This window comes from Lissotriton vulgaris, chromosome 9 (genome assembly GCF_964263255.1).
Source record: "Lissotriton vulgaris chromosome 9, aLisVul1.2, whole genome shotgun sequence".
Lineage (NCBI taxonomy): Eukaryota > Metazoa > Chordata > Amphibia > Caudata > Salamandridae > Lissotriton > Lissotriton vulgaris.
The window spans coordinates 784,787,848-784,800,338 of record NC_141697.1 but is presented as its reverse complement, the minus strand read 5'-3'; the positions used below and the strand labels follow the sequence as shown (position 1 = coordinate 784,800,338).

General features: G+C 50.5%; 1 protein-coding gene across 1 annotated transcript in view; it reads right to left on the bottom strand.

The window, feature by feature from the left end:
- Window positions 1–12,491, bottom strand: part of CTSW (cathepsin W) — a 536,072-nt gene that overhangs the window by 108,332 nt on the left and 415,249 nt on the right. Inside the window, exon 7 of the mRNA XM_086938511.1 lies at window positions 2,770–2,889. Within this exon, the coding sequence (XP_086794637.1) occupies window positions 2,770–2,889 (120 nt within the window). The remainder of the gene's footprint in view (window positions 1–2,769; window positions 2,890–12,491) is intronic.

Sequence of the window (12,491 nt, the reverse complement as noted above, 5' to 3'; positions counted from 1 at the left end):
ATACTGGATAACTTTGGTATCCAGAACTACTAGACATGAGCATCGATCCTCTGGTCAGGCTGCCTCTTCGGGAGGATCTTTTGTCGCAGCAGCAGGGGAGGGTTCTCCACCCGAACCTGTCCACTCTCTGCCTTCTTGCGTGGAGATTGAGCGGTGACAGTTGACAGCTTTTGACCTCCCTCCTGAAGTCAGTGAGGTTATTCTGGCAGCCAGGCGTCCCTCCACAAAATCAGAATATTCCTGCCAATTGAACAGGTTTTCTAAATACTGTACAGGCGGGTAAATGGACCCCCTTATCTGCTCCCTTATCTCAAGTCCTTCTGTCTATACTTTCCTAGGCCCAGCAGGGCTCTGCCATGGGCACCTTGAAGGGCTACCTTTCAGCCCTTTTTTCTTATCTTCGCCTACCAGATTAGCCCTCTCTATTCGAATTTCCTATAGTGCATAGGCTTTTGAAGGGGTTAACCCAGTGGTTCCGAAACTGTGCGCTGTGGCTCCCTGGGGAATCATCAACCCTAGCCAGGGGAGCGGCGCACCAAGCACTTTAATGCATTTAATGTTGAAGGGTCAGTTGGCTTCAGTTAAACTAATTAGACTTAAACACATGCTGTCGATGATTTGTACGTGACATGCCTAAAACTGTAAACGTAGTGCTTAATTGATAGCACGTCGAGGGAATTGACCTGCATATTTCACTTGATACCCACATTCCAACACTTCCAAAGTAAGCAGAAGATGCCCGATTAATTTTGTTAGACTTTTTAATCGTTTTTTTTTTCAAAATGCATTTTACACTAATGCAAGTTATCAGGAAAGTACAGTTGTCCACTCTATTAAACACACTAAGTATTATTAAGTATTGGCATTTGTACTTGAATCATAGGTACTTCCAGTACACATTTCTTTCAGTACACAGGTATTTTGTCAGGAACCCCCCCCCCCCCCCCCCCTTCACCCCGGCAGCTCAGTGACAACAGCGCAAACCAGTCACAGGAATATCGTAACCAGCCGGCGTGCAAAGACTACAAGCACCAGCATGCCTAGCACGATCAGCGCGAGGACCGGAAACGCCCATAAATAGCGTACACGACCAAGGAAAGGCGTCGGATATTGAGATCCTTGCCGGCCTTCCTGGTATCCTGAGACTCGTGCCATTTCGCTTTCGCTACCGCGGACCCTGTTTAGAGCTTAGCGACATTGTAGAGGTAAGACAGAGCGGCTGCGCTCTTCACCCCCGGTTTTGCCTAGTCTTGGTCGAGTGTCAGGTCACACACTCCCGAGTTGGGAACGGGCAGAGACGCACACGGCGGAGGTGTTTCCCGCGTCTCTGCTTGGGTTTTACTGTGACTTTGCCCTGAGTGGAATCGGAGAGTGTAGTGTGGCGGACACCACGTACGCTACACAGGACCTATCTTCTGGCGTCCTTCTTCCTGGGATAAAGGGCATTGAAGGTCAAGCAGCTGCTCCCTTAGACGCTCACACGAAGAGAGCGGTAGAGTGCCCGGCTGGGCATTCCCTAGTTCGTATTAACAGCGCTAGAGCCTCGTCCACAAGCGCTGTACACAGGCCATAGAGTTAAGACCCATTTGCCACATTCGAACTGCATTTTCGGCCGTTGCTTTGCACGATGCCCTATGGTGGGGAATACCAGGACAGGTATTCATGCAGAGGACGGTTGGAGCAAAAGCCCTACCAGTGGACCAGGGCTGCTAATGGGTATCGTTGCATTTACTTTATTGTTTCTTTCTTAGTGAACAATTGGTCGTGGGGTCACCACGAAGCAGCGGGACTGTTTATTTCTTGTTTGCCGTATCTTTCCGCTTGCCTTCATACCAATAAATCTCTATTGAGAAAGCAACATGTGGTGGAGCCTTATTGTTGTGTTTCCTCCTGTCCTTCCTCGATCCTGAGAACACCTGGTAGATTACACTTTTCTAGACAGGTCTGCACTCTCCTTGTGCACAGGGAAGTAAAACACCATATACAGCATAATGCCAACATTTGGAAGTAAGAAAGAGCGATGTTTAAAAAACAAAACTGAGAAATGTATTTAACTTGCATTGATTTCGAGGCAATTTTAGGGAGCAGAAAGCAAAAATAAAGCTGTTGTGGTTTAAAAAAATGGTGAGTCACCCTGCTGAGACAGGCGTGTCAGCACGTTTGACATGGGTAGATATGGAAGTGCATGCAAATATTCTTCAAGCGCACAAACACTTTGGCAATGGGGCCTACGTGCATAGGGGTGCTATCTAGCATTGTAAGTGGGATAAAAAGTTTGAGAGGGTACTCTAAAAAAAGGCATGGGCAAAGAAGTGTAACTAGGAATATTTGATTAGAGGCACCGCCTTAGTAATACGTAACACTCTGCGTATATGATTTTAATACCTTCATCAACTTCATGCAAATTATTTCCATGGAGAAAAATGTAAGTACTCCCAAGGCCGGGCTTACATCCACCTCACCATCCGAAAAAAAACAGTGGGGAGCCACGGGCAATGGCCAATGGGTCAAGGGAGCCGAGGGTCAAAATAGTTTGGTAACCACTGCAGTAGGCTACTGGTATCTACACTATGTCTAAGAAGGGCTCAACGTTTCACTTCTGCTTTGCTTTCCTGTAGCCCCTTTCTTATGCTTTGTTGGTTAAGCTAGTCTCAGCTGATCGCTAAGATGACTGGGGAGGTAATGGGTCTGACAGTGGTTCAGGTTTGTCTAGAAATTACCTTGGATTACAATGCCTAATATACATTTCTATGCCCCCGTGATACTCACTTTTTTCATCTTTCTCAACCATTACAAAATCATGGATCCAGGCAACCAGACTCCCTTTTCTTCTTTGGCAATGCCCTTTTTTCCCCTTGTATGGATATTCTTCTTCACTAGATAATCCACCTGTATGACGAGAACAAGATAGGTAAATTCATGAATTGAAATCTTTATAAGATAACCTCTTCATAAACATAACATAACATGCATATTTGTAAAGCGCACGTTCACCTGTATGCATCTTAGCGCTGAATTTAAGAAGTTTTATTTCATGGAGTCCCATTAAGTGTCCAATGCCACAATGCGTGGTTGCAGTAGACTTTACTGTTATAAGACCATCCCTCTGATAGCCAATCATCAAGGCTCTACCATGTTCCTCTATGTGGACATAATTTAATGCATACATTTCTTAAGCCTTAAAAAAGGATGCAGTTTAAAAGTACTTTTTTTTTTTGATAATCAAGTTTTTTTTTTTTTTTTTTGCGTAAGACCTTTATTAACATAAAGCAAATTACACAGCATGAGCCTACAACCCTGAGGCCGGCTCGCCACGTGACGATGTTTATCCAATTAGCAGTAAGTTAGCCATAAAAAGCAGTGTAAAAACTTCAGGCTGAGCCGCCTTGCATACCCTTCGTAGGACTCTTAGCAAACAATCGATATGAGTCTTACATTTTGTCATTTTTAGAAAAAGGAAAGTTCAACATTCCCCAACTTAAGACCTTACATTGCCCTCATACACAACCTATACAGTGAGTGGAACAGTATTCCGGCATTTCCTTGGTGCAACCTCCACCCGACTCCAACTCGCACACCAAACATCACACACGACAGTATAGCCAGAGGACGAGCTAGTCCTCCTCATCTTCCTGCAATGAGTTTAGGTAATCTGATAAGAAACACCATATGTCCTTCGGCCTCGATGTCGCTGGTAAGTGCTCCTCATACGTTTGTAGTTTATCCCGGCAGATGGACATGTCATGCAGCCACACTTTTGTAGTCGGTACCCTACGGCTGTGCCAACATTGCGCCACCTGTCTTTTCGCTAATAACAGGGCGATCGCACAGAATTTGCGTTTCAGCGCTCTGAATTGGGGTATAATACCTAGCAAACAGACCTGTGGCGTGCACTGCACCTCATCCTCTAACATGACAGTGAGTGTGGCAGTAACCTCTTCCCAGTAACCCGCTACCCTCGCGCAATTCCAGGCCAGATGTACAAAGTCCGCACCCTCCCTGCCACAACGCTTGCATTTGTCTTCCTCTTGCAACCCAAATTTACGCAGTTTCGTCGGTGTGTAGTAGGCCTGGTGAATGAACTTGAAATGAATAATTCTCAGATTTCCGTTTGGTGTCAGTATCTGCGTTAGCGCGCAGGAGCTGTGCCATTCCTCATCTGTTAGTGGAGTATCTAGTAGCGCATCCCACCGCCCCTTAGCCTTAAGTGTGTGGCCCGCTATTTCTGATTGTGCAGCAGTGTACAGTCTGGACACTAAGTGTGATAGATCCCTTGTAGTGATCAGCATTTGCAGAGGTGCCAGGCTTTCCGGTTCCGCAGGGAAGGACGGGTAATGTTCCCTCAACGCCCTTGTTAACCTATAGTATGTGAATCGAAACATAGGAGTGTGGTTTTGGATATAGCTCAGTTGGTCGATGTCCCTAAATGTGCCTCCCTGAAACACGTCACCCATCTTGTCGATCCCAGCTCTAGTCAGCAAAGACATCCCCACTTTTTCGTTAGTGACTGACAGCGCCTGATGATACTGCAATGGCATGTCCGGTGCATATAACGGGGTTTTGCGAGCCAACTGCCCTAGCTTGTTCCATGCTTTAATCGTGGTGTCTACAGTGTTGATATCCTTTGCATGTAGTGGTGGTCTGGTGTGTGACAATATCGCAGCCAGGGGGACAGGATGTGCATCTCCCTCCTCAATGGCCGCGTGAGTGAGATAGGGGACCTCATGGTACCAGTATGCTGCATACTGTGCCTGGGCACAGAGGTAATATAGGAGAAAATCAGGCACCCCGAAGCCGCCCTGTGCAATCGGGAGTGTCCGTGTCTGCAGATCAATACGAGCTTGTTTACCCGCCCATATCAGGGTTAGTACCAGGGACTTTATACGGCGGAAGACCTCTTGTGTTGGCGTGATGGGTACGTTATTAAAGAGATATAGTAACTTGGGCAAAATGTTCATTTTGACGATCGCTATTCGATCAGCTAGTGATAGAGGTAAGTGGATCCAACGATGGATCTTTTCGTCCAGTTTGGAGAGTACCACCCCATAGTTTGCTCGCATGACCTCGTCCGGATCTCTGTGAAACATGACCCCTAGGTAGCGAATCCGATCTTGCTGCCACTCTAGCGGGTAATCAACCTCAAAGGGATTTGTGGCGTCGGTGAGGGGTATGAGTGAGGATTTGGACCAATTAATCGCTAACCCCGAGTGTCCCCCAAATCGGATGTACTCTCTAAGTAGCGGGTTTAGATGAACCTCCGGATCGCGAACGTATAGCAGCATATCGTCTGCGTAGAGCGATATGTGCAGTGGCCTAGCCACAAATTGCAACGCCGATTCCTTGTAATTTTGTCGCACTATGCATGCTAGTGGCTCTAACGCCAGCGCAAAGAGCAGGGGTGACAGGGGGCAGCCCTGCCTCGTTCCCCGCCCAATGTCAAACGGAGCTGAAACATAGCCATTGATCCGGACCCTTGCACATGGTTGAGTATATAGCAAGGAAATCCACTGGGCAAACCTTTTAGGGAAACCCATCCTATTGAGGACAGTTAGCATATAACGCCATTCAATAGAATCGAATGCTTTCGTGGCGTCTAGCATGACAGCCACCGCTTTAACCGAGGGCTTCAGGTAGTGTGCTAGTGCAAACAGGGATCTGGTATTATGCGAGGTGGATCTGGTGGGAACAAACCCCGCTTGGTCCGGAAGGACCAGGCGAGTCATCAAAGGGGACAGCCTAACAGCTAGCAATTTAGCGAGTATCTTCGAGTCTACGTTTATCAGGGACAGGGGTCTGTAGGAATCGCAGTGCTCCGGATCCTTGGACGGTTTTAGGAGTGCAATGACCATTGCTTCTCGCAGTGTGGGGGGGAGCAACGATTTCTCAAAGGAGGTCCCATACATGTCCACCAGATAGGGGGCGATGATATCTACAAACTTCTTATAAAATTCGGATGTGTACCCGTCAGGGCCCGGTGCCTTTCCATTTGGGAGTGAAGCGATCACCTCAGTGACCTCCTCCACCGTGATTGGCCGAGCCAAATATTCCCTATGGGCGTCCGATAGCCATCCAATCGCCACATCATGCAAGTAATCATATGTTTCTTCCGCTGTCGCTGTTGGTTGAGATTGATATAGTGTGCTGTAGGAGTCCACAAAGCATTTCAATATATCCGTTGAATGTGTTTGTAATACCCCCTCCCCAGATTTGACTCGGAGTATCGCTGATTGTCCCCGTCCCTCACATATTTTCCGCGCCAGTACTCTCCCTGGTCTACCCCCCTCTCCAAAGGCCCTAGCCACATGTTTGCGATCTAAGTATTTAATTTCTGATGTTAAAAAATCAGCATGTTCGGTGTGTAAGTCGCGCAATTTGGGTAACAACAATACGTCCTGTGTCGTTTCATACTGCAGTTCCAAGTCCCTCATTTGACTTTCGCAGCAGCGAATCTGGCCCCTGATGTCCTTTAGTACTCCTATGGTAGTGCCAATGCAGACACCTCTGATCGTGGCCTTAAAGGCTTCCCAGAGGAGACATGGGTCCTCAGTAGTCTGGGAATTATTATCGAAGTAGTCTTTGATCGCCTTTGTCAAAGTGTCAACATATATTGGATCTGTGAGGGCCTGGGAGTTAAATCGCCATTGGAATGGGGGGGTGCGTAATGTGGAATGTCCATCTGCAACAGGACCGGGTTGTGGTCCGATAATGTGCGTGGCAGTACTTGTAGCTTACGAACCCACAGAGCCACGTCTTTGGAACCCAACCAGTAGTCCAGTCTGGACCAACTGTTGAGAGATGCGGTGATGTGTGTGGCGCCTGGCGCGTCAGTGTGTTGTAGTCTCCAGAGATCTGCTAAGGCCAGATCCCCCATCATGTGACCCACCATCAGTCTTGACTGCTTGTGTTGTTCTACTGACTGTGAGGAGCGATCCAGTCCGTCCCGTAATGTCACGTTCCAGTCCCCCCCACATAACATGTGCGTGTTAGCATGCTTCTGCATGTGTCCCCAAACTTCCCGATAAAATTCCGGTGCGTCAGTATTCGGGCCATATACATTAAGGAGTGTCATATGTTGGCCTCTTAGTGTACCTGTCACCAGCACATATCTGCCAGCAGGGTCCTGTGTCACATGCTTCGCCTCAAAGTTGATCCCTTTCTTAATCAATATAAGCACCCCCCGGGAGTAAGAGGAGTATGATGCCCTGTATGACGCTCCCGCCCATCTCGACCCCAATGTAGCGTGAGTGTGCGGTGCGAGGTGTGATTCCTGCAGGAATGCTATATCAATGTTCCACCTGGTAAGGCTAGCAAATACCTGTCTAATTTTCTGAGGGCGTGAGAACCCCCGTATGTTCCAAGTAAGAACGTTCAGGCCAATTCTGCTTTCACTTCTAGAACCTGGTGACCGTAAATAATGCAATACAACTCATTCCCGCACACTCAGGTGTCATACCTGGAGCCCGTCCACACTCAGAACACTTTTCATAAGTTGCAATGACAATCTCTCTCCGTGGAGAATCCAATAATGTGTACATTTGCAATGCCTTCGGTCTTTGTAAACAGTCAAACATCCCCCCTCCCCAAGTCCCACCCACTCCAGCATCCCCAACCTGCCGAAGCCATATCCCTTCAGAGCACAACTCCCTGAACCACATAACCATCAACTCAGTGCTCATGTTAAGAACTTGTGTTGGGTATTACCCTCATGGAGGACCGCCAGGAGCACAACCCTTCACCCGGTGGACGGGTGCGGGCGATACTAGAAAACTTGAACATATTCGCAAAATACGTGTCCATTAATCCACAGTCCCCACTTCCCCATTACCACCCCTCACATGGGTGCAATTAGTGGCGCAGCCATAGAGGAAATGTGGCTTCATCCCACATCGATCAGACGCATATGGTAGGAACTAGGCCCAGATTAGCCAGTCTTCAGCCTGCCCCTCACACAGCCACCACCTGAGCACACGCAGTTAGGTAAACAGCGGCGGGCAGGGACGATCTCACCTCTGTTAGTCTATACACCGCAACGTGATATGTATCGCAGTGTTCAGTGGTCTGCCGCCTCCTTCTCTACCCCACTCCAGACCAGAGGGTCTACGAGCACAGTTACGTGAAAGGTCCTGACCCACCGCCCACAGTAGCAGCAATAGGTACAGTTTAACGTGGCTGCGTGACTAGTTATCCAGTGGGGAGAGTGCGGCAGCAAGGGCTAGTCATGGGTATCTGTTGCAGTTCAGGACAGGAGTGTATTACAGCCCTCGTCATCCCAACGGTTCCCCACCTTTTCAATGCCCAGCGTCGGATTAAAGCGCCAACATCTCACCTCTAGGAGTCTCATATCGGTCGGCGCTGCTCAGTACAGCCGAGGATGGCCATGCAGCAGTCCATTGTAGCCATCTGTGCAGCAACACTCACCGCTGTTTAATGATGAATACCACCAGTTGCATCATTCCGAGTCTCTGTTCTGATCGTTCTGGGCCTCTGATCTCGCCTCCCGCTGTATTTTCTTAACAAAGTCAAGGGCCGCTTTGGGTGTCGCCAGCATGGTCGTCTGCTCCTTCCACACCACTCGAAGTTGGGCAGGATATAACATAGAATAGCCAACGTTCAACTCTCGTAACTTAGCCTTCACTGTGGTGTATTCCTTACGTGCCTGTTGAACAGCGACCGTGTGATCAGTGTAAAATTCCAGAGAGTTGCCTTGATGGGTAATTTTTCCCTTCTCCCTTGCGAGCCTGAGGATCGTTTCCCTGTCCCGGTAATTGAGGATCCGCGCCACAATCGGCCTAGGCTTAGCTCCAGGCGGTGGTTTGGGGCCTAAGGACCTATGGGCTCTTTCCACAATGAAGATCTGCGACAGGGCCTCCACACCAAAGATATCCTTACATAGACCCTCGACGTAATGCTCCATTCGTCCTGTGTTGGTCGATTCTGGCAGGCCCGCGATTCGTACGTTATTGCGCCTCGAGCGCGCTTCCAAATCCTCCTCCTTCGCTTTTATCACCTCCAGAATTCGTTCCATTCCCGCGCATTTAGTGGTGGACGTTCGCGCTTCATCTTCAACGGCCGAGATTCTCGTTTCCGCTTCATCCAAACGTTCGCCATGCTTTTCTTGACGAGCAGCCATGCCATCCATCCTGCATGTCAGATTGTCCAGCTTACCATTTATATCTTGCAGATTCGATTGAATTGCCATCAGGATCTTCTCTATGTTGTTAGTTGGCGGTGATTCTGTAGATCCGCCGGCCTCCGCCATATCTTCTGCAGACTTTGTCGCCTTCCTGTTGTCAAAGGAGAGTTTTGGTTGCTGCTTATCTGGCTTCCCCATTGTGGCGGCCGGTGAACGCACTTTCCGCAATGTGGGTCCAGATGCCCTTGTTACCCTGACCGTCGTCGCCGTGTTTCCTCGGCAGTGGTAGCCAGCAGCTGCACGTGGTGGTAACTCCGCGTCTGATAAGGCCACCGCCAGTAGTCTCTCACCAGGGTGTGTGGGCTATGGGTGGGATGTGGTCAGATTATGCCAGCAGCACCTTGATGTAAGGCGGAGGGACCCGCCCGTGTCTGCAGGGGGGGCCCCACTGCAACAAGCCAGGCAAACGGAACGCTACCTCTGTCGTGGGATTCCACGCTTCTGATGTCTCTCGGCAGTGCAGGAATTCTCTCCCCGGTTAGCCAGCTCGGGTGGCGCCAAGTCGCCGGTGGCAGGCCGTCCCCAGACTCACATGCCACGCAATGGTATTTCTAGCCGCCTCTCACGCCGATCCGCCGGCCAGTGAGCACAGCACAGCCGATTTCGAGTTCACCGGCGCGAGTCTGAAGTGCCCGCCACCCCAGCCTTAGGCGCCGCCATATTGTCAGGCACTCGGACGGGACGTCGACGGATTCAGCCGGCACCGCACGGGGCGAGAACAGCGCAAATCCGTCACTCTGGGCCTGGCAGCAGGAGCTTACCCCCGGGCTGTGTGTGCTGGGTTATCTGGGCAGTCCTCCGCCGAATCCGCTGTGCTCGCGCAAGGTCCGTCATCTGCCGCCGGCCTTCTTGTCAGGCAGTCCGATTCTCGCCGCGATTATCACGGCATTTCTCTGCAAGGCGGGGGTAGAGACCGCATCTGTCCAGGTCCGCTTATGCCCCTCATCTTCCCCCACCGGTAGATGGTCGCGAAATGTGGGTTGGTGGGGTTTCAGCGACAATGGATCACATCGTGTGTGATCGCCCGGCGGAGCTGCAGTTCAGGCAGCCATTCCGCTGTGCGCCCCCTAGCGCCTTTCCGATAATCAAGTTTATTGGTTTTTAAAGAACAAATCACAAAATACATTGAAAGCGAAATCAAGCACATTATTTGGCTAAAATACATTCAAAAGCGAGACGACAGAGACTTGTAGGGCACTCTTTGGGATGAATAAAAACACTTGCTTATGGGTATTCTTGTGCAAGACCCACACGCTCCCCTTAGGGCAGTAGATTCAAGCATTTGCCCAATATCTTACCAAAAAGCTTGGGCAGTCCCAGGCCTCAAAGAGCGGCTCCTCCTGATTTCTACACTAATCCACTCCATGTCTCCATTTCCGTATAGTAGGGGGTTTGGCCTGAGACCAGAGTGCTGCTATATCGCGCTTTGCCGCCGCCACCACTGTTCCTAGGAAGCGCTTATCGGCCCGAGAGCCATCGAGGCCATCAAACACACCTAGGACCAAGCGTAGTGGGTCGTGAGGAACCATTCACCCCAGGGTCTGTGTGAGGTCCAGTTACACCCCCGCCCAGAATGGCGCAGGGAAAGGGCGTTGCCAAATCATGTGGTAGAAGTCCGAAGGGGCGTGATTGCATCACGTGCAGGTCGGGGAGGGCCGCATATGGGCGCTGTGTAGGCACGCAGGAGTAAGGTAAGCCGTATGGAGGTAATAGAGTTGGACTAGACGCAACTTGGAGGAGGTCGTCAAGGTCTTGGGGGCCATGAGAGCATCTCTCTAGTCCATGTCCTCCAGAGGACCCAACCAACCCTCCCAGTGGGCACGTGGCAAGTCTAGGCATGTGGAAGATTGTTCACTAGGGAGCGGTAAATCTGTGACACACCCCCTTTACCCAGGTTCCCCATCATCACTTGGGCCACAAGGGGGCTGAATTCCGGGAAGGAGGTGGGAGAAGGAATATGTCCTCGGAGGGCATGCTTTAGCTGTAGGTATCTATAAAATTGGGAGGAATGGAGGGAATAGCCCTGCTGTAAATCTCCAAAGGATCTGATGTGGTCCCCAACCCAGACGTCTCCTAACAGCAAGATCCCGATGTAGTCCCACCGACGGAAGTCCCAGAGAGACGAGGTCTCTTCCAGTCAAACACCACTCCACAAAGGCGTCTGCCTGGCGAGTTTCCAGTCCCATTTCGTGTGGTGCATGGCTGTGCGCCAGGCCAAGAGCCCCGTCCGGGTGACGGGGGGAAGGACCTGCGGTATGGGGGCCCATACAGGTAGGCCTGGATGTGGGAAGTCCAATGATCGGAATTCCACCCAGTACACCGGGTCAGATCAGCCACCTGCGAACCAGTCATGGATCATGATGAGTCTTGTGGCCAGGTAGTAGAGGTGGAGGTTGGTTACCCCCACCGTAGGGAGGTATGCAACAGTGTGCCAGGGACAGGGCCGGTCTCCCCCCCCCCCCACCCCCCCGCCCACAGAACGAGCTCAATGGGAGGTGAAGGGTAATATTTTTTAAGACATATAAAAAACGGGGGAGAACCATCATTTTAAAAAGGACACTTCAGCCAAGGGGGTTGAGAGGGAGTGATTGCCATTTCCTGAGGTCCGCCTTGGCCTTGGTAACCAAGGGCGTAATGTTCAGGGCCCATTCGAGTTCTGGAAGGAGGGTGACCCACACTCCCAAGTACTTTAATGACTGCCTGCGCAGGGGAATGGCCATTTGCCAGTCGAAGCAAGCCTAGGACGGGTGTAGGGGAACCAGGGTGAATTTTGTCCGGTTGAGCCGGAGGCCGGAGACCCGTTCAAAGGCTGAGAAGGCGTCCAAGCACCTTGGGCCGGAGCTCTCTGGGGGCCGCAAGGAAGAGCAGGACTTTGTCGACATATAGGGCAATCTTATCGACCTGATACGGGTCCCAAGCCCATCCTCAGATGTGGGGGTCCTGATGTACGAGAGAGGCCTGAGGCTCCATCACTAACACGAATAAGAGCGGCGAGAGCGGGAAGCCCTGGCGAGTGCCCCTCTGAATGGGGAACGTCTCCGAAAGCTTTAAATGTACTTTTAACCCGTTAACCGCGCCCGTTTTTTACGGCAGTGCGGCCGTTTTAAAGAACGGGTGGGGCTGCGTCGGCCGTTGAACGTGCGCAGCACCAGCCAGGAAGTGCTCCGAACGTTCAACGGCCGACGCCAGCACTTAACGGGTTAAAGAGGTAAACTTCAAAAAGAAAACAAATTCTTGCCCATGACTGAAATGAGGAAAAACACTGAAACATCAAGTCAAGTTTAATAAACAATGAATT